At 48.2% G+C, this 26,997-nt stretch overlaps 1 protein-coding gene across 2 annotated transcripts in view; it reads left to right on the top strand.

The window, feature by feature from the left end:
- SGSH (N-sulfoglucosamine sulfohydrolase) overlaps positions 1–25,257 on the top strand; it is a 70,342-nt gene extending 45,085 nt beyond the window's left edge. For both annotated transcript variants that reach the window (XM_075349701.1, XM_075349702.1), the window contains 3 exons: positions 1,527–1,608; positions 21,695–21,898; positions 23,659–25,257. In XM_075349701.1, coding sequence (XP_075205816.1) covers positions 1,527–1,608; positions 21,695–21,898; positions 23,659–24,215 — 843 coding nt within the window. In that variant the 3' untranslated portion in view covers positions 24,216–25,257. The remainder of the gene's footprint in view (positions 1–1,526; positions 1,609–21,694; positions 21,899–23,658) is intronic.
- The last annotated feature ends 1,740 nt before the right edge of the window (positions 25,258–26,997 follow it).

Below are 26,997 nucleotides of genomic sequence, written 5' to 3'. Positions count from 1 at the left end.
AGCACGATGGGGGGTGCGCAGCATGGGGGATGGAGCACGATGGGGGGTGCGCAGCATGTCGGATGGAGCACGATGGGGAGTGCGCAGCATGGGGGATGGAGCACGATAGGGGGTGCGCAGCATGGGGGTTGGAGTACAATAGGGGGTGCGCAGCATGGGGGATGAAGCACGATGGGGGGTGCGCAGCATGGGGGATGGAGCACAATGAGGGGTGCGCAGCACGGGGGATGGAGCACGATGAGGGGTGCGCAGCATGGGGGATGGTGCACGATGGGGGGTGAGCAGCATGTGGGATGGAGCACAATGGGGGATGCGTAGCATGGGGGATGGAGCACGATAGGGGGTGCGCAGCATGGGGGTTGGAGTACAATAGGGGGTGCGCAGCATGGGGGATGAAGCACGATGGGGGGTGCGCAGCATGGGGGATGACACACGATGGGGGGTGCGATGCATGGGGGATGACGCACGTTGGGGGGTGCGCAGCATGGGGGATGGAGCACAATGAGGGGTGCGCAGCATGGGGGATGGAGCACGATGAGGGGTGCGCAGCATGGGGGATGGAGCACGATGAGGGGTGCGCAGCATGCGGGATGGAGCACGATGGGGGTGCGCAGCATGGGGGATGGAGCACGATGGGGATGCGCAGCATGGGGGAAGGAGCACGATGGGGGGTGCGCAGCATGGGGGATGGAGCACGATGGGGGTGCACACCTCCCCCCAAAACAGACACACACACCGCCACACGCCCACCGCACAACACACTACACACACACTAGGAACCACAAACACTGCCCTACACAGACACCCACACACACACAGACAATGCCGCACACACACAACACCCAACACACAAACACCGCGGCATACATAAATATACGCACATACCGCACAACACACACACTGCACAAAACATACCTTCCCCCAAAACACACACACGCACTCCACACCCACACAAACCGCGCAACACACACAGCACCACACACACAGAACGCTGCAGACACACAGCGCTCCACAAACAACGCAACACACACAACGCAACACACAAACAACACCGCTCTCACCCCCCCACACCCAGACAACACCCAGAACATTTACAGCGCCCTACACAAACACTTGGTAACTACACACAACAACATCTATATATCTATATATCTATATATCTATATATATATATATATATATATATATATATATAACAAAAATCATACATTAAGTACACAATACGTAAATTCTAGAGTACCCAATGCGTTAGAATCGGGCCACCTTCTAGTGTTCTATAAACACAGAAGCTAATCTATCACTAGTAAAAAGGATTACTCCCCTAAACCTAATGCTGAAAAAGTTTTCTAGAAATGAAGTGTCATGTTAAATATAGCTTTGACCAGAAGTCACTTCAATCATAGGCAAACCCATGAGAAGGCAGTATATTCATGTAGAAATGAGATATTTTTATCTTGTTACATAAAATCTCTATAAGAATAATATAAAGAAAAAACATAACTAATAACCTATTAACTTTATTTTAGGTTCCCTATTTTATTCCAGACACACCAAGTGCAAGGGCTGATCTGGCTGCACAGTATACAACAATTGGCCGGATGGACCAAGGTTAGTTATGTGCCCAATGTTCTGACATTTATTTGTGTTTTACTTGTATAGGGTTGTATATAAATGGGGGGGAAGGGATATAAAAACAACGTCCAAACCAATATGTATGTGCACACTGTTTAGTTGTGTATGTCTGGCTTATGGCATAGGGTAGCAAGGCAGAAGTTTTTTCTTACAAAGAAAAGCAGCCAAGCCTGACTGTGTTTTGCCAAACACGGCATTAAGTCTGCCAAACGTTTGTGAAAAAACATGTTATTATCTGATGAGACCAAGGTTGAACTTTTTAGCCATAATTCCAAAAGGTATGTATGGCACAAAGCTAGCACTGTGCATCACCCAAAAAAAAATCATACCCACAGTGCAGCATGGTGGATGCAGCATTATGCTTTGGGGCTGTTTCAGCAGCTGGAACTGGGGTTTTAGTCAAGGTTGAGCAAATTATGAGCAGTTTCATTTATTTTGCATGAAAATCTTCAGGCCTCTGCTAACAAGCTGAAGGTAAATAGAAATTTCTTTGTCGCTCCATTGGGAGACCCAGACAATTGGGGTGTATAGGCTATGCCTCCGGAGGCCGCACAAAGTATTACACTAAAAGTGTAAAGCCCCTCCCCTTCTGCCTATACACCCCCCGTGCTCCCACGGGCTCCTCAGTTTTTTTTGCTTTGTGCGAAGGAGGCAGACATGCACGCACAGCTCCACAGATTAGTCAGCAGCAGCTGCTGACTATGTCGGATGGAAGAAAAGTGGGCCCATATAGGGCCCCCAGCATGCTCCCTTCTCACCCCACTCTTGTCGGCGGTGTTGTTAAGGTTGAGGTATCCATTGCGGGTACGGAGGCTGGAGCCCACATGCTGCTTTCCTTCCCCATCCCCCTTAGGGCTCTGGGTGAAGTGGGATCCCATCGGTCTCCAGGCACTGAGACCGTGCTTCATCCACAACTCCTGAGGAGCCTGCTGGATAGGAGCCGGGTATCGTTCAGGGACATGGCCCTGCTACTTTAAGGTACTCTGTGTCCCCGTGGGGACCGCGCACAGCAACACTCCAGCATTGCTGGGTGTGCTAGTGCACCGGGGACCGCGGCGCTGACCGCGTTTGTGCCATTATACACTGCAGCGTCGCTGAGTGTATTTGTGTATGGGGACTACCGCGCTGACCGCCGCTGCCATTGTTTTTACTGAGGCGCGGCTGGGACTGTTAGTGCGCCGGGGACTCTGCGCCGGCCGCGCTTATACGGCGGCCGCGCTTATAACTCGAGTCCCCGGCTTTTGGGCCTAGTCTCTTTTTCTTCCCGCCCTCAGCCCTGCCAGTCAGGGGAAGGGCGGGACGCTGTACAGCACGGCAGCACTGAGGGCCGGAGCATGCTTTGCATACTCCACCCCCCTCACTGTGCACAGTGAGGCACCAGCTCCCGCACTTTCTGGGTCACGCCCACGGCTCCCTCCTCTCCTCAGGACGCCGGCAGCCATTCCTGTCAGCTCCTAGAACGCTGCAGAGGGGAGACAAACTCTGGGGGACCCAGGCAGGGATTCTGGTGGCCACACAACCGCTTTAAGCGGGCAGTAAGCAGCACCTGTGGTGCTGGCCCCACTTGTGCAGAAGTGTGATTATAGTTTATATGTTTACAGGCTATACTTTCCACTGTATGGTGCACAGTTGATTTCTGGCTATATACCCTGTTGTGTTGCTCAAAGGAGACAACAATATGGCGCCCACAAGAAGCAGGGGTGCCAAAACACAGGCTTACTATGCTGCCTGCGCCGCATGTACAACCTCGCTACCGGCAGGTTCCACTGACCCTCATTGTGTGCACTGCTCGGCCCCTGTGGCACTTACTCAGCCGGAGCCTCTGCTAAGGGGGGCCCAGGGGGAACAACCAGCTAACACTGTCCAGGTGACAGGGACGGAGTTTGCAGTTTTTACTGACAGACTTTCTGAGACTATGGCTAAAATACTAGAAGCTTTGCAGTCCAGACCGGTATCTCAGACCATGGGCACTGTGGAATCACTGCCCCCTAGTTCCCCTCAGTTGGAACAACAATGTTCCCCCGGGGTGTCTCATAGATCCCAGGGTGAGGTCTCTGACACGGACCGCAGTCCCAGACCGCCTAAGCGAGCTCGCTTGGAAATCCCCTCGACCTCATCACATTGTTCAGGGTCTCAGAGAGATGACTCTCTGTATGATGAAGCGGAGGTAGCTGATCAGGATTCTGATCCTGAGGCCGCTCTCAACCTTGATACTCCTGATGGGGACGCCATAGTGAATGATCTTATTGCGTCCATAAATAAGATGCTGGATATTTCTCCCTCAGCTCCTCCAGCAGAGGAGTCACCTTCTCAGCAGGAGAAGTTCCGTTTCAGGTTCCCCAAGCGTACAGCGAGTATGTTTCTGGATCACTCCGACTTCAGAGAGGCAGTCCAGAAACACCGAGTTGTCCAGATGAGCGTTTTTCCAAGCGCCTTAAGGATACACGTTATCCCTTCCCCCCTGACGTGGTCAAGGGCTGGACTCAGTGTCCCAAGGTGGATCCTCCAATCTCCAGACTGGCGGCTAGATCCATAGTTGCAGTTGAAGATGGGGCTTCACTCAAGGATGCCACTGCCAGGCAGATGGAGCTCTGGTTGAAATCCATCTATGAGGCTATCGGCGCGTCTTTCGCTCCAGCATTCACAGCAGTATGGGCACTCCAAGCTATCTCAGCGGGTCAAGCCCAAATTGACGCACTCACACGTACGTCTGCGCCGCAAGTGGCTTCCATAACCTCTCAAACGTCGGCATTTGCGTCCTACGCTATTAATGCTATCCTGGACTCTGCGAGCCGTATGGCGGTTGCAGCCGACAATTCGGTGGCATTACGCAGGGCCTTGTGGCTACGGGAACCGCCGGAGGTGCCGCTACCAAGGCGGCTTCCTCATGACTTACGGCCGCCTCACACCGCATCCTCGGTCGGTGGCAGGCTCTCCCTCTTCTGCGACACCTGGCTGCCACAGGTAAAAGACCGATGGGTGAGAGACATTCTGTCTCACGGTTACAGGATAGAGTTCAGCTCTCGTCCTCCGACTCGATTCTTCAGAACATCTCCGCCTCCCGAGCGAGCCGATGCTCTTCTGCAGGCGTTGGACACTCTGAAGGTAGAAGGAGTGGTGATCCCTGTTCCTCTTCAGCAACAGGGTCACGGTTTTTACTCCAACCTGTTTGTGGTTCCAAAGAATGACGGGTCTTTCCGTCCTGTCCTGGACCTAAAACTGCTCAACAAACACGTAAAGACCAGGCGGTTCCGGATGGAATCCCTCCGCTCCGTCATCGCCTCAAGGTCCCAAGGAGATTTCCTTGCATCGATCGATATCAAAGATGCTTATCTTCACGTTCCGATTGCTCCAGAGCATCAGCGCTTCCTGCGCTTCGCCATAGGAGACGAACACCTCCAGTTCGTGGCACTGCCGTTCGGCCGGGCGACAGCCCCCCGGGTTTTCACCAAGGTCATGGCTACAGTAGTCGCGGTCCTCCACTGCCAGGGTCACTCGGTGATCCCTTACTTAGACGATCTGCTGGTCAAGGCTCCCTCCCAAGAGGCATGCCAGCACAGCCTCAACGCTACTCTGGAGACTCTCCAGAGTTTCGGGGGGATCATCAATTTTCCAAAGTCAAATCTGACACCGGCCCAATCGCTGACATATCTTGGCATGGAGTTTCATACCCTCTCAGCGATAGTGAAGCTTCCGCTGAACAAGCAGCGTTCACTACAGACGGGGGTGCAATCTCTCCTTCAAGGTCAGTCACACCCCTTGAGGCGCCTCATGCACTTCCTGGGGAAGATGGTGGCAGCAATGGAGGCAGTCCCTTTCGCGCAGTTTCACCTGCGTCCTCTTCAATGGGACATCCTACGCAAATGGGACAGGAAACCGACGTCCCTCGACAGGAACGTCCCCCTCTCTCAGGCAACCAAAGCGTCCCTTCGGTGGTGGCTTCTTCCCACTTCATTATCGAAGGAGAAATCCTTCCTACCCCCATCCTGGGTGGTGGTCACGACGGACGCGAGTCTGTCAGGGTGGGGAGCAGTTTTTCTCCACCACAGGGCTCAGGGTACGTGGACTCAGCAAGAGTCCTCGCTTCAGATCAATGTTCTGGAGATCAGGGCAGTGTATCTGGCCCTAAAAGCGTTCCAGCAGTGGCTGGAAGGCAAGCAGATCCGAATTCAGTCGGACAACTCCACAGCGGTGGCATACATCAACCACCAAGGCGGGACACGCAGTCGGCAAGCCTTCCAGGAAGTCCGGCGGATTCTACTGTGGGTGGAAGCCACAGCCTCCACCATATCCGCAGTTCACATCCCAGGCGTAGAAAACTGGGAAGCAGACTTTCTCGGTCGCCAGGGCATGGACGCAGGGGAATGGTCCCTTCACCCGGACGTGTTTCAGGAGATATGTTGCCGCTGGGGCATGCCGGACGTCGACCTAATGGCGGACCGGCACAACAACAATGTACCGACGTTCATGGCACGGTCTCAAGATCCCAGAGCTATGGCGGCAGACGCCTTAGTTCAGGATTGGTCGCAGTTTCAGCTCCCTTATGTGTTTCCTCCGTTGGCACTGTTGCCCAGAGTGTTACGCAAGATCAGGGCCGACTGCCGCCGCGTCATCCTCGTCGCTCCAGACTGGCCGAGGAGGTCGTGGTACCCGGATCTGTTGCATCTCACGGTCGGCCAACCGTGGGCACTACCAGACCGACCAGACTTGCTGTCTCAAGGGCCGTTTTTCCATCTGAATTCTGCGGCCCTCAACCTGACTGTGTGGCCATTGAGTCCTGGATCCTAGCGTCTTCAGGATATTCTCAAGAGGTCATTGCCACTATGAGACAGGCTAGGAAACCAACGTCCGCCAAGATCTACCACAGGACGTGGAAAATTTTCCTGTCGTGGTGCTCTGCTCAGGGTTTTTCTCCCTGGCCATTTGCCTTGCCCACTTTTCTGTCCTTCCTTCAATCTGGACTGGAAAAGGGTTTGTCGCTCGGCTCCCTTAAGGGACAAGTCTCAGCGCTCTCTGTGTTTTTCCAGAAGCGCCTAGCCAGACTTCCACAGGTACGCACGTTCCTGCAGGGGGTTTGTCACATCGTTCCTCCTTACAAGCGGCCGTTAGAACCCTGGGATCTGAACAGGGTGCTGATGGTTCTTCAGAAACCACCATTCGAGCCAATGAGGGATATTTCTCTCTCACGCCTTTCGCAGAAAGTGGTTTTCCTAGTAGCAGTCACTTCACTTCGGAGAGTGTCTGAGCTAGCAGCGTTGTTGTGCAAAGCCCCTTTCCCGGTGTATCACCAGGACAAGGTGGTTCTGCGTCCGGTTCCGGAATTTCTCCCTAAGGTGGTATCCCCCTTTCATCTCAATCAGGATATCTCCTTACCCTCTTTTTGTCCTCATCCAGTTCACCAATGTGAAAAGGATTTGCACTTGTTAGATCTGGTGAGAGCACTCAGACTCCACATTTCTCGTACGGCGCCCCTGCGCCGCTCGGATGCACTCTTTGTCCTTGTCGCTGGCCAGCGTAAAGGGTCACAGGCTTCCAAATCAACCCTGGCTCGGTGGATCAAGGAACCAATTCTCGAAGCTTACCGTTCTGCTGGGCTTCCGGTTCCCTCAGGGCTGAAGGCCCATTCTACCAGAGCCGTGGGTGCGTCCTGGGCTTTGAGGCACCAGGCTACGGCTCAGCAGGTGTGTCAGGCGGCAACCTGGTCGAGCCTGCACACTTTCACGAAACACTATCAGGTGCATACCTATGCTTCGGCGGATGCCAGCATAGGTAGACGAGTCCTTCAGGCGGCGGTTGCCCACCTGTAGGAAGGGGCCGTTTTACGGCTCTATTACGAGGTATTATTTTACCCACCCAGGGACTGCTTTTGGACGTCCCAATTGTCTGGGTCTCCCAATGGAGCGACAAAGAAGAAGGGAATTTTGTTTACTTACCGTAAATTCCTTTTCTTCTAGCTCCAATTGGGAGACCCAGCACCCGCCCCTGTTTTTTTGTGTACACATGTTGTTCATGTTGAATGGTTTCAGTTCTCCGATATTCCTTCGGATTGAATTTACTTTAAACCAGTTTATAATTTTTTCCTCCTTCTTGCTTTTGCACCAAAACTGAGGAGCCCGTGGGAGCACGGGGGGTGTATAGGCAGAAGGGGAGGGGCTTTACACTTTTAGTGTAATACTTTGTGCGGCCTCCGGAGGCATAGCCTATACACCCCAATTGTCTGGGTCTCCCAATTGGAGCTAGAAGAAAAGGAATTTACGGTAAGTAAACAAAATTCCCTTCTTCACCTTTCAGCATGACAGAAACCCTAAGCATTCCTCAAAATCAACAAAAGAGAGGTAGATGAAGAAGATCAAAGTTTGGAATGGCCCAGCCAGAGTACAGACCTGAATCCAGTTGAATATCTGTAGTGACCTGTACACAGGAGATTAGCTTGCAAACTGACAGATTTGGAGCACTACTGAAAAGAAAAGTGGGCAAAGGTCGCCAATTCTAGATGTGCTATGGTGATAGACTTTTACCCAAAAATAGTGAATGTGGTCATAAAGTCAATGATTACTTCAAGAAAGTATAACTTTCAGGGCCGGCGTCAGCACGCGGCATACCCGGGCAAATGCCGGGGCCCTGGAGAGCTGGGGGGCCCACTCGGCCTCGTCAGTTCTGCTGCCCCCGGGCCGAGTTCCGGGGACAGCAGTCCTTGGCACTGGAAACTGTGGCTGCCGGCCCTTTAAGGCCCGCAGACCACAGCGTTCACTGTGTTCTCCTGCATTGAGCATCATCTGTGGGCGGAGCTACCGCCCGGCGTCCTGCTCGGTCGCACAGATGAAGGAGTCACAGTGCCAGCCAGCGACCCCCAGCACATCGCTTCCCTCCAGCGCTGTGTGGGCCCCAGCCATCTGCACCGTGACCTGATCAGTATGTGGGACATCATTCCCTCCCCACCCCTCCCTGCCCCCCCGTGCGTGTGTGGGCCCCGCAGAGCCGCTTGTGTAGGCCCCGCAGAGCCGCGTGTGTGGCCCCCGGAGCCGCGTGTGTGGGCCCCGCAGAGCCGCGTGTGTGGGCCCCGCAGAGCAAGGTGTGTGTTTGTATGTATGTATGCATGCAGCAGAGCAGTATGCGTGTCTATATGTATGTATGTATGTATGTATATATGCAGCAGAGCAGTATGCGTGTCTATATGTATGTATGTATGTATGTATATATGCAGCAGAGCAGTATGCGTGTCTGTATGTATGTATGTATATATGCAGCAGAGCAGTATGCGTGTCTATATGTATGTATATATGCAGCAGAGCAGTATGCGTGTCTATATGTATGTATATATGCAGCAGAGCAGTATGCGTGTCTGTATGTATGTATATATGCAGCAGAGCAGTATGCGTGTCTGTCTGTATGTATGTATATATGCAGCAGAGCAGTATGCGTGTCTGTATGTATGTATGTATATATGCAGCAGAGCAGTATTCGTGTCTGTATTTATGTATGTATATATGCAGCAGAGCAATATGCGTGTCTGTCTGTATGTATGTATATATGCAGCAGAGCAGTATGCGTGTCTGTATGTATGTATATATGCAGCAGAGCAGTATGCGTGTCTGTATGTATGTATGTATATATGCAGCAGAGCAGTATGCGTGTCTGTATGTATGTATATATATATGCAGCAGAGCAATATGCGTGTCTGTCTGTATGTATGCATGTATGTATAAAGCAGAGCAGTATGCGTGTCTGTATGCATGCAGAGCAGTATGCGTGTCTGTATGTATGCATGCTAAGCAGTATGCGTGTATGCATGTATGTATGCAGCAGAGCAGTATACGTGTCTGTATGTATGCATGTATGTATGCAGCAGAGCAGTATGCGTGTCTGTATGTATGCATGCAGAGCAGTATGCGTGTCTGTCTGTATGTATGCATGTATGTATGCAGCAGAGCAGTATGCGTGTCTGTATGTATGTATGTATGTATATATGCAGCAGAGCAGTATGCGTGTCTGTATGTATGTATGTATATATGCAGCAGAGCAGTATGCGTGTCTATATGTATGTATATATGCAGCAGAGCAGTATGCGTGTCTATATGTATGTATATATGCAGCAGAGCAGTATGCGTGTCTGTATGTATGTATGTATGTATATATGCAGCAGAGCAGTATGCGTGTCTATATGTATGTATATATGCAGCAGAGCAGTATGTGTGTCTGTATGTATGTATATATATATGCAGCAGAGCAATATGCGTGTCTGTCTGTATGTATGTATATATGCAGCAGAGCAGTATGCGTGTCTGTATGTATGTATATATATGCAGCAGAGCAGTATGCGTGTCTGTATGTATGTATGTATATATGCAGCAGAGCAATATGCGTGTCTGTCTGTATGTATGTATATATGCAGCAGAGCAGTATGCGTGTCTGTATGTATGTATGTATGTATATATACAGCAGAGCAGTATGCATGTCTGTATGTATGTATGTATATATGCAGCAGAGCAGTATGCGTGTCTGTATGTATATATGCAGCAGAGCAGTATGCGTGTCTGTATGTATATATATATGCAGCAGGGCAATATGCGTGTCTGTCTGTATGCATGTATGTATGCAGCAGAGCAGTATGCGTGTCTGTATGCATGCAGAGCAGTATGCGTGTCTGTATGTATGCATGCTAAGCAGTATGCGTGTATGCATGTATGTATGCAGCAGAGCAGTATACGTGTCTGTATGTATGCATGTATGTATGCAGCAGAGCAGTATGCGTGTCTGTATGTATGCATGTATGTATGCAGCAGAGCAGTATGCGTGTCTGTATGTATGCATGCAGAGCAGTATGCGTGTCTGTCTGTATGTATGCATGTATGTATGCAGCAGAGCAGTATGCGTGTCTGTCTGTATGTATGCATGCAGAGCAGTATGTGTCTATGTATGTATGCATGCAGAGCAGTATATGTGTGTCTGTCTGTATGTATGTATGCAGCAGAGCAGTGTGTGTGTGTGTGTGTGTGTGTCTGTCTATATGTATGTCTGCAGCAGAGCAGTGTGTGTGTGTGTGTGTCTGTATGTATGTATGCATGCAGCAGAGCAGTATATGTGTGTCTGTCTGTATGTATGTATGCAGCAGAGCAGTGTGTGTGTGTGTGTGTGTGTCTGTCTATATGTATGTCTGCAGCAGAGCAGTGTGTGTGTGTGTGTTTGTATGTATGTATGCATGCAGCAGAGCAGTATGTGTGTGTCTGTCTATATGTATGTATGTAGCAGAGCAGTGTGTGTGTGTCTGTCTATATGTATATATGTATGCATGCAGAGCAGTATGTGTGTGTCTGTATGTATGTATGTATGTATGTATGTAGCAGAGCAGTATGTGTGTGTCTGTCTATATGTATGTATGCAGCATAGCAGTGTGTGTCTCTGTATGTATGCATGTATGATGTGTATATATGTATGTCAGTGTATATGACTGTATAGATTTGTCTGTTTATATGTATTTTTGTGAGTTTGTCTTTAAATATGTATATGTACGTGTATGTATCTGTGTATGTGTGTGTGTCTGCGTGTTTATGGGGCCCACTGGGACTCTTCCGCCCGGGGCCCACAAAAACCTGGAGCCGGCCCTGATAACTTTCATGGTGTATTTTTTCTACCCAAAAAGATATCAATTTGTTTTTTGTTGGGTTTTTTTTTCAATTGAATTGTACAGACTATGGTCAACAATAAAGGTGGAAAAAGTTCTGAAATGATTCTTCGTGATTTTTTTTTTTTTGCATGACAAAAATGTCATGCGCTGTCCGGGTCCACACATTTGGATTACTATTGCAGCATCAGACTCCGTTCACATTGCAGAGTCCGACAGGCAACCTAGTGTCCCTTAAGTGCTCAGCTTTGCTGGGCGTCGCTGAGTTGTTTCACTGCTCCCAGCCGTGCAGGAGTTATTCCTTTTTGGAGCAGTGTGCAATTCTTCTGAGAGCCGGGTTGCTAATTACCATCCACAGCTGGTCTCTTCCTATTTAAAGGCCACGTCTCACTACGCAACATCGCTAGCAACATCGCTGCTGAGGGACGACTTTTGTGACGTAGCAGCGATGTTGCTAGTGATGTTGCTGTATGTGACATCAAGCAACAACCTGGCCCCTGCTGTGAGGTCTCTGGTTGCTGCTGAATGTCCTGGACCATTTTTTAGTTGTTGCTCTCCCGCTGTGAAGCACACATTGCTGTGTGTGACAGCAACAGAGCAACAACTAAATGTGCAGACAGCAGGAGCCGGCTTCTGCGGACGCTGGTAACCACAGTAAATATCGGGTAAGCAAGAAGCCCTTTCCTTGGTTACCCGATATTTACCTTCGTTACCAGCGTCTGCCGCTCTCACGCTGTCAGTGCCGGCTCCCTGCACACATAGCCAGACTACACATTGGGTAATTAACCCGATGTGTACTGTGGCTAGGAGTGCAGGGAGCCAGCGCTAAGCGGTGTGCGCTGGTAACCAAGGTAAATATCGGGTTGGTTACCCGATATTTACCTTAGTTACCAAGCGCAGCATCGCTTCCACGCGTCGCTGCTGGCAGGGGGCTGGTCACTGGTCGCTGGTGAGATCTGCCTGTTTGACCGCTCACCAGCAACCCGTGTAGCGAGCTCCAGTGATCCCTGCCAGGTCAGGTTGCTGGTGGGATCGCTGGAGCGTCGCTTAGTGTGATGGTACCTTAAGGCTCAGGAGTGTAATAGATCGTCAAAGATTGCTTCAGCTTAAAGGAGTTGTCCGACATAAACTCAAACATTTTTGTTAAGCTAATCTGTGCTGTATTGTCATAAAACACCTCTACATTGTTATTTTTTGTTTTCTAACTTTTGTTCCTCTTGAATTATCCCTTTATTCTCTGCAGCTCCTTGTTTACATTCAGCTCTAGCAAACTGACCACTTCCTGTGCAAAACCTCAGTCAGAGCTGGCACCGCCCGACCTCAGTGTCCAGCCCCTCCCCAGTGTCCAGCCTCACCCCCTGCCCGCCCCCTGCACACACATTCCCTGTCAGTATTCTGCCCAGCACTGACCTGTTATCACTACAGCATTGCAAATAACAGCCCCACATCGGGCTCTGCACCACACACCACATCGGGCTCTGCACCGCACACCACTTCGGGCTCTGCACCGCACACCACTTCGGGCTCTGCACCGCACACCACTTCGGGCTCTGCACCGCACACCACATCGGGCTCTGCACACGCACACCGGGCTCTGCACCGCACACGCACACCGGGCTCTGCACCCCACACCACATCGGGCTCTGCACCCCACACCACATCGGGCTCTGCACCGCACACCGGGCTCTGCACCCCACACCACATCGGGTGCTGAAGAGAGCACAGACATTGGGACAGTGATGAGAAGCAGCGCTGCGCTGCTTCTCATCAGCGCTTTCAAATGTACCGGCATCACAGATGCCGGTACATTTGAATGTGTGATCCTGAGCAGGGGCCCGCTGCTGGCGCTGACACCGCTGCAGCCGCCGCCAGGCCCCTCCCCCAGGTCACGGACCCCACAGCAATGCAGGGGGAGATTGCGGGGAGAGTAAGGGGTGTGGGGGAATGTGTGGGAGGGTGCAGGGAAGGGGGGCGGGGCTCATCGCACTGTACCCGCCCAGCAGGGAGGTGACATGCTGTTCCAGATTTGCATGCCAACATGGCCCTGCCCAGGTTGACATGAAATGACCGGAAGCAGCAAAATCGCGGCAGGAGCGGTCACATGACCACTCTGAGCCGGGGAAGAGGGGCTGACAGCAGGGCAGGTAAGTGCTCTCTATCTACTTACCTGCCCCAATGTAGCCCAATAGGGTAATAAAAAAAAAAAAAAGTCAAAAGAAGCCGGATAACCCCTTTAACTCCAGCGATCCCAGTCTCAATGGTTATTCTGTTCATGGTGAACTACAGTTGCTGTTCTGCGTGGTGTAAATGTTCCCCTGTTGAGAGTTTATTCCCTACCCATTTCTTTATTCCCCTATACTAATATTGTCTCCCCTTTGTGTTTGAGTGCAGCGTGTACGAAGGCTTCATTCTCCCTTATCTGTGTCTTAACTGTGGGGTTTTGTTACTGGGTTTAGCCCGCTCCCAGGGTGGGGGAGTAAGATCATGGCTCAGACAGGAGTCAGGGTCATGCTAGGGGCTCAGACCTGGCTACCATCAAACTTATTTCCAAGATAAGGGACAGCACAGGGTCTCAAGTCTGAGGGCCAAGCCTAGGTGCCCCTGTTCAGTCAGTACATACCCCGTGATAAAAAAAAAAACCCTGGAACTTTAACAGGGGTGTGTAGACTTTTTATATCCACTGTGTATGTATGTATATATATATATATATATGATTATAGTGTGTAATCACTGGAGCTGAGAATCGATTCACAAGACTCCGATCCATTGGCCAGGTGAGCTTTCTGTGACCTAATGACTGGAGGCTTATGAATCTTTTTACAGCCCCACATTCTTGGCTATTGTTTTGATTTGCCAGACAATCTGTGTGCATAAGGCGATTCAGAGACTTTCCGTCCAGTAGGCACAGATTACTGACCTGGCTAATGGGCTGGAGTGCTGCAAATTGATTCTCCCATCTCTAGTAATCACCAATCTGCTTTCCTGGGTTTTTTTTTTTTCCTTCTGAAATTTAGGATTTCTTTCCCACGGGTCAGGAAAACTAGCTTCATTCGCATGGGTCATAAGACTTCTTAATATCAAAGATTACATTTATAATTCAGACTTTGGTTTTCTGTTTCTTGTTTTCTGCCTTGGGAACATGCCTTTTCAAAGACTAAAACCATGTAGATGAAATTATGGTAAATGGGACTAGTGCGCAGATTTATTTTCTTTATTAGAGAAATTTTCAACACATGACCAATATCTACCACCTTCCCAGCCTGCCAAGTTTTAAGTTTTCCTCCCTGTCAGGGAAGAGGAATAACTTTTTTATTCCTATAACATAGCTATATGACGTTTTTCCCAGGGAAGTTGCAGTTTTGAATGACTATATATACTTCTCAAATAATGTACTGAAAAATTCATGTAAATCATGGGGTAATTTTGACTTTCTTTTTTAATTTTTTTTTTGTAAGTGAGAGGTGACCCAAAAACACCAATTCGACTTTTTTCTTTTATATGTTCACTATGGATATGGCAGTATCAAATATGCTTTTTTTTTAGTCTCCTCAGGGGACTTGAAGCCATGACTGCTTAAAGACTTGTACAAAACACTACACTTTAATATTACTGCAAAAGGTCCTTAGATATGAATCATCATAACAGACAGCACTTCTAAAATGGAAGAAATTATCTTATAATAACCCACGTGTTTCACCCAAGCTTCCTCAGAGGACGGGGAAAGTCAAAACTTCTTGCTGGGCATATGTTCATTATTTCTTTTTCGCTCCTAATTGGGAGACCCAGACAGTGGGTGTATAGCTACTGCCTCTGGAGGCCGCACAAAGAACTACACTTAAAAGTGTAAGGCCCCTCCCCTTCTGGCTATACACCCTCCCGTAGGAGTACGGATTCCTCAGTTTTAGCTTTGTGCGCAGGAGGTCAGACACGCACGCATAGCTCCATTGTTTTTAGTCAGCAGCAGCTGCTGACTATGTCGGATGGAAGAAAAGAGGGCCCATACAGGGCTCCCAGCATGCTCCCTTCTCACCCCACTGTATGTCGGAGGTGTTTGTAAGGTTGAGGTACCCATTGCGGGTACGGCGGCAGGAGCCCACATGCTGATTCCTTCCCCATCCCTTTTTACAGGGCTCTGGGTGAAGTGGGATTTACTGGTCTCCAGGCACTGAGACCGTGCTCCATCTACAGCCCCTGGAGAAGATGCTGGATGGAGCGGAGTACATCAGGGACATGGCCCTGCTTCCTCAAGGTACTCTGTGTCCCCGTGCATTTGGCGCTCACACCGCAGCATGCTGGGTGTTGTAGTGCGCCGGGGACATCAGCGCTGCGGCGCTTGTGCCATGGCCTCATTCAGCTTCGCTGAAGCAGGCACACTTCTGGGAATCGGTCGCGCCGGCCGCTGGGACTGCGGCGCGGCTGGCACTTGTGGTGCGCCGGGGACTTCAGCGCGGGCCGCGCTTTTACGGCGGCCGCGCTGATAACTCGAGTCCCCGGCTTTTGCGGCCTGCTTCCGTTCGTTCCCGCCCCCAGACCTGCCAGTCAGGAGAGGGGCGGGACGCTGGTCAGTGCATCAGCGCCGAGGGCTGGAGTCGTTTTTACATACTCCAGCCCTCACAATCGGCACAGAGGGGACACTGTTTCCCGCACTTTTGTTTAGGAACTCCCACGGACCGCCCCTCTCCACAGACGCCGGCAGCCATTCCTGCTGACACGCTGAGCTGCAGAGGGGAGCCGGGGAGACCCAGACAAGGAATTCTGCGCCTCTTACCCGCTATTCAGCGGGCGGTAAGCAGCCCTCAGGGCTCACCCCCTCTTGTGCCAGTAGTATTCTTAGTATTTTGTTTCTACAAATACTTTGTACTGCATAGCGCTGGTCGCCCTTTGGCTATAGACTCTCTCACATTGCAGAGAGCCAGCAGCATGTCGTCCGTAAAACGCAAGGGTGCCAAGGCACAGACATTATATGCTTCCTGCACCGCATGTGGGACTTTTCTACCGGCAGGCTCCACGGACCCCCATTGTGTGCAGTGCTCGGCCCCTGCGGCGCTTACACAGTCGGGACCTCTGCTGGACGTGACCCAGGGTGTACCACCTGTGAATGCTGTCCAGGTGACAGGAACTGAGTTTGCAGCTTTTGCTGACAGAATGTCTCTCACTATGTCACAAATTCTTGACACATTGCGAGCTAGGCCTGTACTTCAGGCCACGGACACTGTGCAATCATTGCCCCCTGGTCCACCTCAGCTGAATTACCTCCAAGCTCCGGGACGGGCACATACACCTCAGGGTGAAGACTCTGACTCGGACGATGGCCCCGGGCAGCCTAAGCGGGCTCGCTATGACGGGCCTTCACATTCATCTCAATGGTCAGGATCCCAGCGAGATGAATCTATGGGTGATGAGGCGGACGTAACTGATCAGGATTCTGATCCTGGGACCGCTCTCAATCTAGATACACCAGATGGTGACGCCATAGTTAATGATCTTATATTTAACATCAATAAGATGTTAAATATTTCCCCACCAGCTCCTCTTGTAGAGGAGTCAGCTTCGCAACACGAGAGAATCCATTTCAGATACCCTAAGCGTACATTAAGCACTTTTCTGGACCACGCTGACTTTAGAGACGCAATCCAGAAACCCCACGCTTATCCTGAAAGGCGTTTTTCTAAACGGCTTAAAGATACACGCTATCCTTTTCCCCCTGAGGTGGTCAAGGGTTGGACCCAGTGTCCAAAAGTGGATCCTCCAATTTCCAGGCTTGCAGCTAGATCCTTGGTTGCAGTTGAAGATGGAGCGGCACTTAAAGATGCCACTGACAGGCAGATGGAGCTCTGGCTGAAATCCATCTATGAAGCGATTGGAGCGTCGTTAGCGCCATCTTTTGCGGCCGTATGGGCACTCCAAGCTATCTCAGCCGGGCTTGCGCAAGTCGACTCAGTCACACGTGCATTTGCCCCGCAGGTAGCACCATTGACCTCGCAAATGGCGGCATTCGCGTCGTACGCGATTAATGCTGTTCTTGACGCTACAAGCCGCACAGCAGTGGCGTCAGCCAACTCCGTTGTTTTGCGTAGGGCCCTGTGGTTAAGACATTGGAAAGCAGATTCTCATTCCAAGAAGTGCTTAACCAATTTGCCTTTTTCTCGTGACCGATTGTTTGGAGAGCGTTTGGATGAAATCATCAAACACTCCAAGGGTAAGGACTCATCCTTACCGCAACACAGACAAAACAAACCCCAACAGAGGAAGGGTCAGTCTGGTTATCGGTCCTTTCGAGGACCGGGCAGGTCCCAATTCGCCTCGTCAAAAAAGACTCAAAAAGACCAGAGACGCTCAGATTCTTGGAGGTCTCAGTCACGCCCAAAAAGGACAGCCGGAGGAACCGTTGCCAAGACGGCGTCCTCCTGACTTGCAGTCTCCGATTCCCAGACCCGCGGTCGGTGGGAGGCTTTCCCACTTTGGCGACATTTGGCTGTCACGCGTCAAAGACCGTTGGGTGAGGGATATTCTGTCTCACGGGTACAGGATAGAGTTCAGTTCTCGTCCGCCAACTCGTTTCTTCAGAACTTCTCCACCACCAGACCGAGCCGATGCTCTGTTGCAGGCGGTGGCCGCTCTAAAGGCGGAAGGAGTGGTGACCTCCGTCCCTCTTCAGGAACAAGGTCACGGTTTTTACTCCAATCTGTTTGTGGTCCCAAAAAAGGACGGATCGTATCGACCCGTCCTGGATCTAAAGTTGCTCAACAGACACGTAAAAGTCAGGAGGTTCCGGATGGAATCCCTACGCTCCGTCATAGCCTCAATGTCTCAAGGAGATTTTCTAGCATCAATAGATATCAAAGATGCGTATCTCCACGTGCCGATTGCACCAGAGCATCAGCGTTTCCTACGCTTCGTCATACACGACGAACACCTGCAGTTCGTAGCGTTACCTTTCGGTCTGGCAACAGCCCCCCGGGTCTTCACCAAAGTCATGGCAGCAGTAGTAGCTGTTCTGCACTCGCAGGGTCACTCGGTCATCCCGTATCGAGACGACCTGCTTATAAAGGCACCCTCTCAAGAGGCATGCCAGCACAGTCTGAAGGTGGCACTAGACACTCTCCAGAGTTTCGGGTGGATTATCAACTTTCCAAAGTCTCATCTAACCCCGACCCAATCTCTGACTTATCTTGGCATGGAGTTTCATACTCTCTCAGCGATAGTGAAGCTTCCACTGGACAAGCAGTGCTCGCTACGGACTGGAGTGCAATCTCTCCTTCAGAGCCAGTCGCACTCACTGAGGCGCCTCATGCATTTCCTAGGAAAGATGGTAGCAGCAATGGAGGCAGTCCCGTTCGCGCAGTTTGATCTGCGCCCTCTACAATGGGACATTCTACGCCAATGGGATGGGAAATCGACGTCCCTCGACAGGACTGTCTCCCTCTCTCAGACTGCCAAGGACTCTCTGCGTTGGTGGCTTCTCCCCACCTCATTGTCACAGGGAAAGTCGTTCCTTCCCCCGTCCTGGGCAGTGGTCACGACGGATGCGAGCCTATCAGGGTGGGGAGCGGTGTTTCTCCACCACAGGGCTCAGGGGACGTGGACTCAGGAAGAGTCCACCCTGCAGATCAATGTTCTGGAAATCAGAGCAATCTATCTTGCCCTGCGAGCCTTCCAACAATGGCTGGAAGGCAAGCAGATTCGGATCCAGTCGGACAATTCCACGGCGGTGGCGTACATCAACCACCAAGGGGGAACACGCAGTCGCCAAGCTTTTCAAGAAGTCCAGCGGATTTTGACGTGGGTGGAAAGCAGAGCGTCCACCATATCCGCAGTTCACATCCCAGGCGTGGAAAACTGGGAAGCAGACTTTCTCAGTCGCCAGGGCATGGACGCAGGAGAATGGTCCCTTCACCCGGACGTGTTTCAGCAGATCTGTTGCCGCTGGGGGACGCCGGACGTCGATCTGATGGCGTCACGGCACAACAACAAGGTCCCAGTTTTCATGGCACGGTCTCACGATCACCGAGCACTGGCGGCAGACGCCTTGGTTCAGGATTGGTCGCAATTCCGACTCCCCTATGTGTTCCCACCTCTAGCATTGTTACCCAGAGTTCTCCGGAAAATCAGGTCCGACTGCCATCGAGCCATACTCGTCGCTCCAGATTGGCCAAGAAGGTCGTGGTACCCGGATCTGTGGCATCTCACGGTAGGCCAACCGTGGACACTACCAGACCGTCCAGATTTGCTGTCTCAAGGGCCGTTTTTCCATCGGAATTCTGCGGCCCTGAACCTGACTGTGTGGCCATTGAGTCCTGGATCCTAGCGGCCTCAGGTTTATCTCGTGAAGTTGTTGCCACAATGAGACAGGCTAGAAAACCATCCTCAGCTAAGATCTATCACAGGACGTGGAAGATATTCTTAGCGTGGTGCTTGGCTCAAGGGTTTTCTCCCTGGCCATTTGCATTGCCAATTTTTCTTTCCTTCCTGCAGTCTGGGTTGGAAAAAGGTTTGTCGCTTAGCTCTCTTAAGGGTCAAGTCTCCGCGCTATCCGTATTCTTTCAGAAGCGCTTGGCACGGCTTTCTAAAGTACGCACGTTTCTCCAAGGAGTTTCTCATATCGTTCCTCCTTACAGACGGCCATTGGAACCCTGGGATTTGAACAAGGTTCTCATTGCTCTCCAGAAGCCGCCTTTCGAGCCTTTGAAAGAGGTTTCCCTTTCTCGGCTTTCACAAAAGGTAGTTTTTCTTGTGGCGGTCACGTCTCTTCGAAGAGTGTCCGAGCTAGCGGCGTTATCTTGCAAATCTCCCTTCCTGGTGTTTCACCAAGACAAGGTAGTACTGCGTCCAATTCCAGAGTTTTCTCCCAAGGTGGTTTCTTCCTTTCATCTCAATCAGGATATCACTTTGCCATCTTTGTGTCCGCATCCAGTTCACCAATTTGAAAAGGGTTTACATCTGTTGGACCTGGTGAGAGCACTCAGGATTTACATTTCTCGCACGGCGTCTCTACGCCGTTCTGATGCGCTCTTTGTCCTAGTCGCTGGTCAGCATAAGGGATCGCAAGCTTCCAAATCCACCCTGGCGCGGTGGATCAAGGAACCAATTCTTCACACATACCGTTCTGCTGGGCTTCCGATTCCATCTGGACTGAAGGCCCATTCTACCAGAGCCGTGGGTGCGTCCTGGGCATTGCAGCATCAGGCTACGGCTCAGCAAGTGTGCCAGGCGGCTACCTGGTCGAGTCTGCACACGTTTACCAAACACTATCAAGTGCATACCTACGCTTCGGCAGATGCCAGCCTAGGTAGACAGGTCCTTCAGGCGGCGGTGGCCCACCTGTAGGAAGAGGCTGTCTGACAGCCCGTTCATGTGGTATCTTTTTACCCACCCAGGGACTGCTTTTGGACGTCCCACTGTCTGGGTCTCCCAATTAGGAGCGAAAAAGAAGAAGGGAATTTTGTTTACTTACCGTAAATTCCTTTTCTTCTAGCTCCAATTGGGAGACCCAGCACCCGCCCTATTTGTTCTTAGGGTTTCGTTTTTTCGGGTGCACATGTTGTTCATGTTGTTTCTTAAGTTCTCCGATCTTGTTATCGGATTGAATTTGTTTTTGAAACTGTTATTGGCTTTCCTCCTTCTTGCTTTGGTACTAAAACTGAGGAATCCGTACTCCTACGGGAGGGTGTATAGCCAGAAGGGGAGGGGCCTTACACTTTTAAGTGTAGTTCTTTGTGCGGCCTCCAGAGGCAGTAGCTATACACCCACTGTCTGGGTCTCCCAATTGGAGCTAGAAGAAAAGGAATTTACGGTAAGTAAACAAAATTCCCTTCTTTTACGTTTATTGAGCCCTTATTCAGTGGAGTTTTAGGTAGCATCTGCCTGAAAAAGACGCCATATACACATATCGTAAAGGTGGCCATACTGAGCAATCATCTGACAGCTATCTCTCCCTACTTCCCCCATACATTTGCATGCTCAACTTACCCAACTGTGTATTTTATTCTCTATGGAGGGTAGAGAGTCACTTGCAGACACTTCAACCAGTGGCTTGTTTTTCCAAGAGAAAAAAAAAGGATTTGGCCAAGAACTTCAACATGTCCATGCATTAGGAGATTCGGAAACTCAATTCCTCCGAAATTGAGTTCAGGCTTTGTGTACACAGAATGTCAGAAATTCACAGCACATTCTTTATATAGATTTGTACAGCCTGGAGATGATTGACAAGTGGCTGTGCCGATGTCATCCACATGTGTCAACTGCTGTATATTACCTAATAACTCCAATATTGATGTTTTAACTCTTCAGATGCTCTGGAGAAGGGATCTTTGATGTGTGAATAAATTGGTCAGCGATATGACATTGTAAAAATATCATCCAGAATTTACTGTGTTAGTTATAATATTAAAACTGCTTATTCTAATAACTATATCATCTTTTCTTGATTGTGATTTACAGGTATTGGCCTAATTCTCAGTGAACTGCGCACTGCAGGACATGAAAATGACACTCTTGTGATGTTTTCCTCTGACAATGGCATTCCTTTCCCCAATGGACGCACAAATCTGTACTGGTCAGGAAGAGCTGAGCCCCTGCTTGTTTCTTCTCCTGGTCATCCAAGGTGCACTGGAGAAGTCAGTCAGTCCTTCACAAGTCTACTTGGTGAGACATTAGCCATGGAACTGTTCATTACAGCCAATTATCTATCTATTTAGAGGTATAGATAGAGAAATATACTCGTTTCAATATTAAAATTGCAACACCAAGAAGGAAAAGTCTTGTTAATATTTTATTAACACAACGAAAATATCAACAATAGCAACCTTTTAGAATCCATGCGTACCATTAATGTCCATTGTAGCCAGTTCAGTATTGGGCTCTAGATTAATAGGTACTTGCATAGGAAATAATTAACAACTAAATAATGATATCCATACACTCACTACATGCAACAAACAATCATACATTAACCAACGTCCCTATTAAATTTGTAACCACATCTCCTATTCATAGAATGGAATATATCAGTTGACGAATTGCAGCCAGTGCAGCATACAGGGAACATCCATGGATTTCCATAAAATGATTATTTTTCAAGCACAGAAAAACAAAACAAAAAAAAAAGGGTTTGTTGTAGAACCCATCAATACACTCATAATACCCAGCAAACACACTTATTGGACAAGACTCTAAGGAATTCAAAGTGTTCTTGAAGAAACAGAAATAGCTTAGACAAGAATAGAAGAATTTTTGGACAAAACAAAATTGAGTGCAGAAAGGAGCCCATGACCACTTGATATTGAAAGCTCAAATTACTCGGGACTTTTCCAAACCTCCTCAACCTTTGAGCTACAATAAACTCTATTTGGAAAATTAGTTTGGCTCAAACAGTCCTTAGCACTCAGTACTGATGATTAAAAAGTATCTTCCACCTCTACCCTTTCCTCCACCGTCAAGTCTAGTATATCCGCCACCTATTTCACCTACTCCTTATCATAATGCTTGATGAGAGATGACTGGAGCAGAGAATATGTTTTTGATAGAAGTTTAGGTAAATCAGAGGTCCCTTTGAGCTTCTCCAATTTTGAAAAGGCTAGGCGCACTAGCACTGCTCCAAACTGTGCATGACGAAGTTGTGTGTATAGGAACTTAGCAGTATCAGGAACCCCATATCTAACTTGGAAACCCTCAAAGTAAGCAATTCGGAGGTATCTGAGATAGTGTGAAAAGCAAATTTGAGACCATTTTTCTCCAAGAGGACCACATCAGGCAGAGTATGAATGTGGAGGGTGACGATTAAACCAGAGCAGTACCCTAGGTGAGACTAGTGGTGTATTTTAGCCCCTCAATATATACTGTGCTATTGCATTATTTGCATATCTTTAACATGTCTTTTATTACTGTGATTCATATACCGTATTTTTTGGATTATAAGACGCATTTTTCCTCTCAAAAATTTGGGAGGAAAATGAGGAGTGCGTCTTATAATGCGAATGTAGCTGATGGGGAAGTGGAGAATGGGGGCTGTGTGGAGAGCATCTGTGATACCCGCCACACCATCCTGCACCACACAGCAAGGACAGCGCCCGCAGCCAGCACAGCATGCAGCATTGCCTTACTTCAGCACTGCCCTTGCCTCCTGTGACCCCACTGTCGCCCCGCTCCGGTAAGACACCGCCAGAGTATGAAACAGACCCCCCTTTTTTTTTTTTTTACCTTTTTCTCTCTAAATTTGGGGTGCATCTTATAAAATATATGGTAATTCCCCTACTTTTCCTTCTTTGTGTTGTAATTTATATATTATATTATATTGCCTATATTTTTAAGGGTTGTTAATCCTAGGAACCTTTTGGGCTTTTTGCACAGCTCTTATACACTAGCACTTGGGAAATAATATTATTTCTTATTGTTCTTTTGATTAGATATCACACCAACGGTTTTAGACTGGTTCTCCATTCCATATCCTGATTACAAGCTATTTGGTAAGGGAGTAAAACTTACCGGAAAGTCACTTCTTCCTGCTTTGGAGGTTGAACAACCATGGACCACCGTGTTTGGCAGCCAGTCTCATCATGAAATCACTATGTACTATCCTATGAGATCAGTCCAGCACATGCAGTATTTACTCATACACAATCTGAATTTCAAGATGCCTTTCCCCATTGATCAAGATTTTTATGTGTCTCCTACATTTCAAGATTTAATGAATAGAACCACTTCTGGCGAGCCCACAAACTGGTTTAAGACTCTTCATAACTATTATTATAGAGCTCGGTGGGAGCTATATGACCGGTCAAATGATCTTAATGAAGTAAGAAACATTGCTAGAGACCCGGATTACCATAATGTTTTGCAAGCTATGCAAGAAATGCTGTGGAAATGGCAGTGGGAGACATCGGATCCTTGGGTTTGTGCACCTGATAGAGTTCTGGAAGAGAAATTAGACCCACAGTGTAGACCACTTCATAATGAATTGTAATGGAATATGACTTAAGCTTTCTGAGCGACATAGGGTTGCCAACAGTCTACCAATTCCAGAACAGTACGTAAAAATAAGACACTTTTTCTCCCTGTCCAGAAAAGAAAATGAAGGCGTCTGTGATTTTAGTTTTTTTTTGAAGCTGAAGAAACATCTACAGATTAGGTTGATTGTAATTGTCATCATTTTATATTACAAAGAATGCAGCTGATGTCTTCATATCAGGATTATGTGTTGAAGTCATGGAGCACTGATAATAATACTGATTTATTATGGTTTTACAATGTGGCCTTCAAAAATATTGTCTGTTCTTGATTTTTTTTTTTTTTTCTTTTTCATAAACTGTCCAGGAAAAAAATAGAAATTCAAGATGGCAACCCTGGTGAGATATAAAGGGATTACAAAAAATAAAAAGCTAAAAAGTGAGCCATAGTATGAGATGGTATACATGCAGCTTGTAAGCTCATGTGAACACTGGCCATAAGACAAAGAAAAGCCAAAGATATAAATCATATGGACATGTGCCCTAACTGTAACTTAATAAAAGCATAGTGGATATAAATAAACATAGGATACTTAGTAAACACTGTTTTTTGATAAAAAAAAAATAGCATAAAAGCTTTCCTACCGCGACAAGGTGTACCCAGTCGGGACAGTACCTACACTCTGTAATATTAAAACCTCACCGTGGGTTAAAAATAGTCCTCAATGTGAATAAGGGCAGAGAGTGGCTAGGTCCCAACTGGACACACAGCCATGGGAAGCACTAGATGACATGCCTGGCTAATAAAGTGATGTCTGTAATTCCTATCTATGCAAATCAGGGAAAAGAAAGCTCTCAATTTTATATATTATGTTCTGTCTATGAATCTTTTTTATTTATGCATTTATGTTTTAATGCTTACTGAGAAGTAAACTATATGTAGCCGTTCTTAAGCCAACCCATTCACTTGTTCAGTTCAGTTATATCCTATTTGTAAATGCAAACATATTTTGTAATTTGTTTTTACTTAATCCAGTAAAAGGTAGTTTTTGGATTTTCTTATGTCGCTTCATTGTTGTTGCATCCCTGGCCTTTAAACACTGTAGATTATTTTTAAAGGACTTACATTTTGAAAAGAATCTACACTGCAATAGTACAGCACAGAAAGGAGAGGTCAAAGGACTGTTTGTCATACACAATCCGTATATCTTGTGGGGGAAGGGGTATTGTTTCTTTTTATGCATACCAGTAATTTGAAGAAAGAAGAAGAAAAGAAGAAAAGAAAAAAAAAAAGATACATGAAAAGACCTATTGACTTTTTAAATGTGTTTGTACACTACAGTTCAAACGTTTAGGGTCATTTAGATATTTCCTTATTAAGGATGATCGAATACTTCGATTATTCGGCTTCACGTATATTTTCCGAATACCTCGCTGCTATTCGACTATTCGCGAATATTCAATGCGCAATGTAAGTCTATGGGAAACCCAAATAACAACTATTCGGGCTTCCCATAGACTTACATTGCATATCGAATAGTCGAATAGCGGCGAGGTATCGGAAAATATTTGCGAAGCCGAATATTTGAGGTATTCGATCATCCCTATTCCTTATTTTTGAAAGGAAAGCACATTTTTTTTTTCAATTAAGCTAACATTAAATGAAACATAAATACACCTCTATACATTATTAATGTGGTAAATGACTATTCTAGCTGCAAACATCTGGATTTGAATGCAATATCTACATAGGTGTATAGAGGCCCATTTCCAACAACCACCACTCCAGAGTTCTAATAGTACATTGTGTTTACTAACTGTGTTAGAAGGCTAATAGATGTATAGAAATCCCTTGAAAACCCTTGTGAAAGTATGATAGCACAGATGAAAACAGTTTTGCTGATTAGAGAAGCTATAAAACTGACCTTCCTTTGAGCTAGTTGAGAATCTGGAGCATTACATTTGTTGATTCCATTAAACTCTCAAAATGGCCAGAAAGAGAGAACTTTCATGTGAAACTCGCCTATTCTTGATCTTAGAAATTAAGGATATTCCATACGAGAAACTGTTAAGAAACTGAAGATTGCCTACAGCGGTGTGTATTACTCCCTTCAGAGGAGAGCACAAACAGGCTCAACCAGAGTATAAAGAGAAGTGAGAGGCCCCGCTGCACAACTGAGCAACAAGACTATTCATTAAATAGTACCCACAAAATGCGCGTGTTTCAGCGTGTACAGTAAAGAGGCGACTCCGGGACGCTGGCCTTCAGGGCAGAGTGGCAAAGAAAAAGCCATATCTGAGACTGGCTAATAAAAGGAAAAGATTAATATGGGCAAAAGAACACAGACAATGGACAGAGGAAGATTGGAAAACAAAAAGTGTTCTGGACAGACGAATCGAAATTTGAGGTGTTTGGATCACACAAAAGAACATTTGTGAGATGCAAAACAACTGAAAAGATGCTGGAAGAGTGCCTGACGACATCTGTCAAGCATGGTGGAGGTAATGTGATGGTCTTGAGTTGCTTTGATGCTGGTAAAGTGGGAGATTTGTACAAGGTAAAAGGGATTTTGAATAAGGAAGGCTATCACTCCATTTTGTAACACCATGCCATACCCTGTGGACAGCGCTTGATTGGAGCCAATGTCATCCTACAAAAGACAATAACCCAAAGCACACCTCCAAATTATACATGAACTATTGAGGGAAGAAGCAGGCAGCTGGTATTCTATCTGTAATGGAGTGGCCAGCCCAGTCACCAGATCTCAACCCTATTGAGCTGTCTTGGGAACAGCTTGA

Source organism: Anomaloglossus baeobatrachus, chromosome 5 (genome assembly GCF_048569485.1).
Source record: "Anomaloglossus baeobatrachus isolate aAnoBae1 chromosome 5, aAnoBae1.hap1, whole genome shotgun sequence".
NCBI lineage: Eukaryota > Metazoa > Chordata > Amphibia > Anura > Aromobatidae > Anomaloglossus > Anomaloglossus baeobatrachus.
This window is presented reverse-complemented; position numbering and strand designations above follow the sequence as displayed.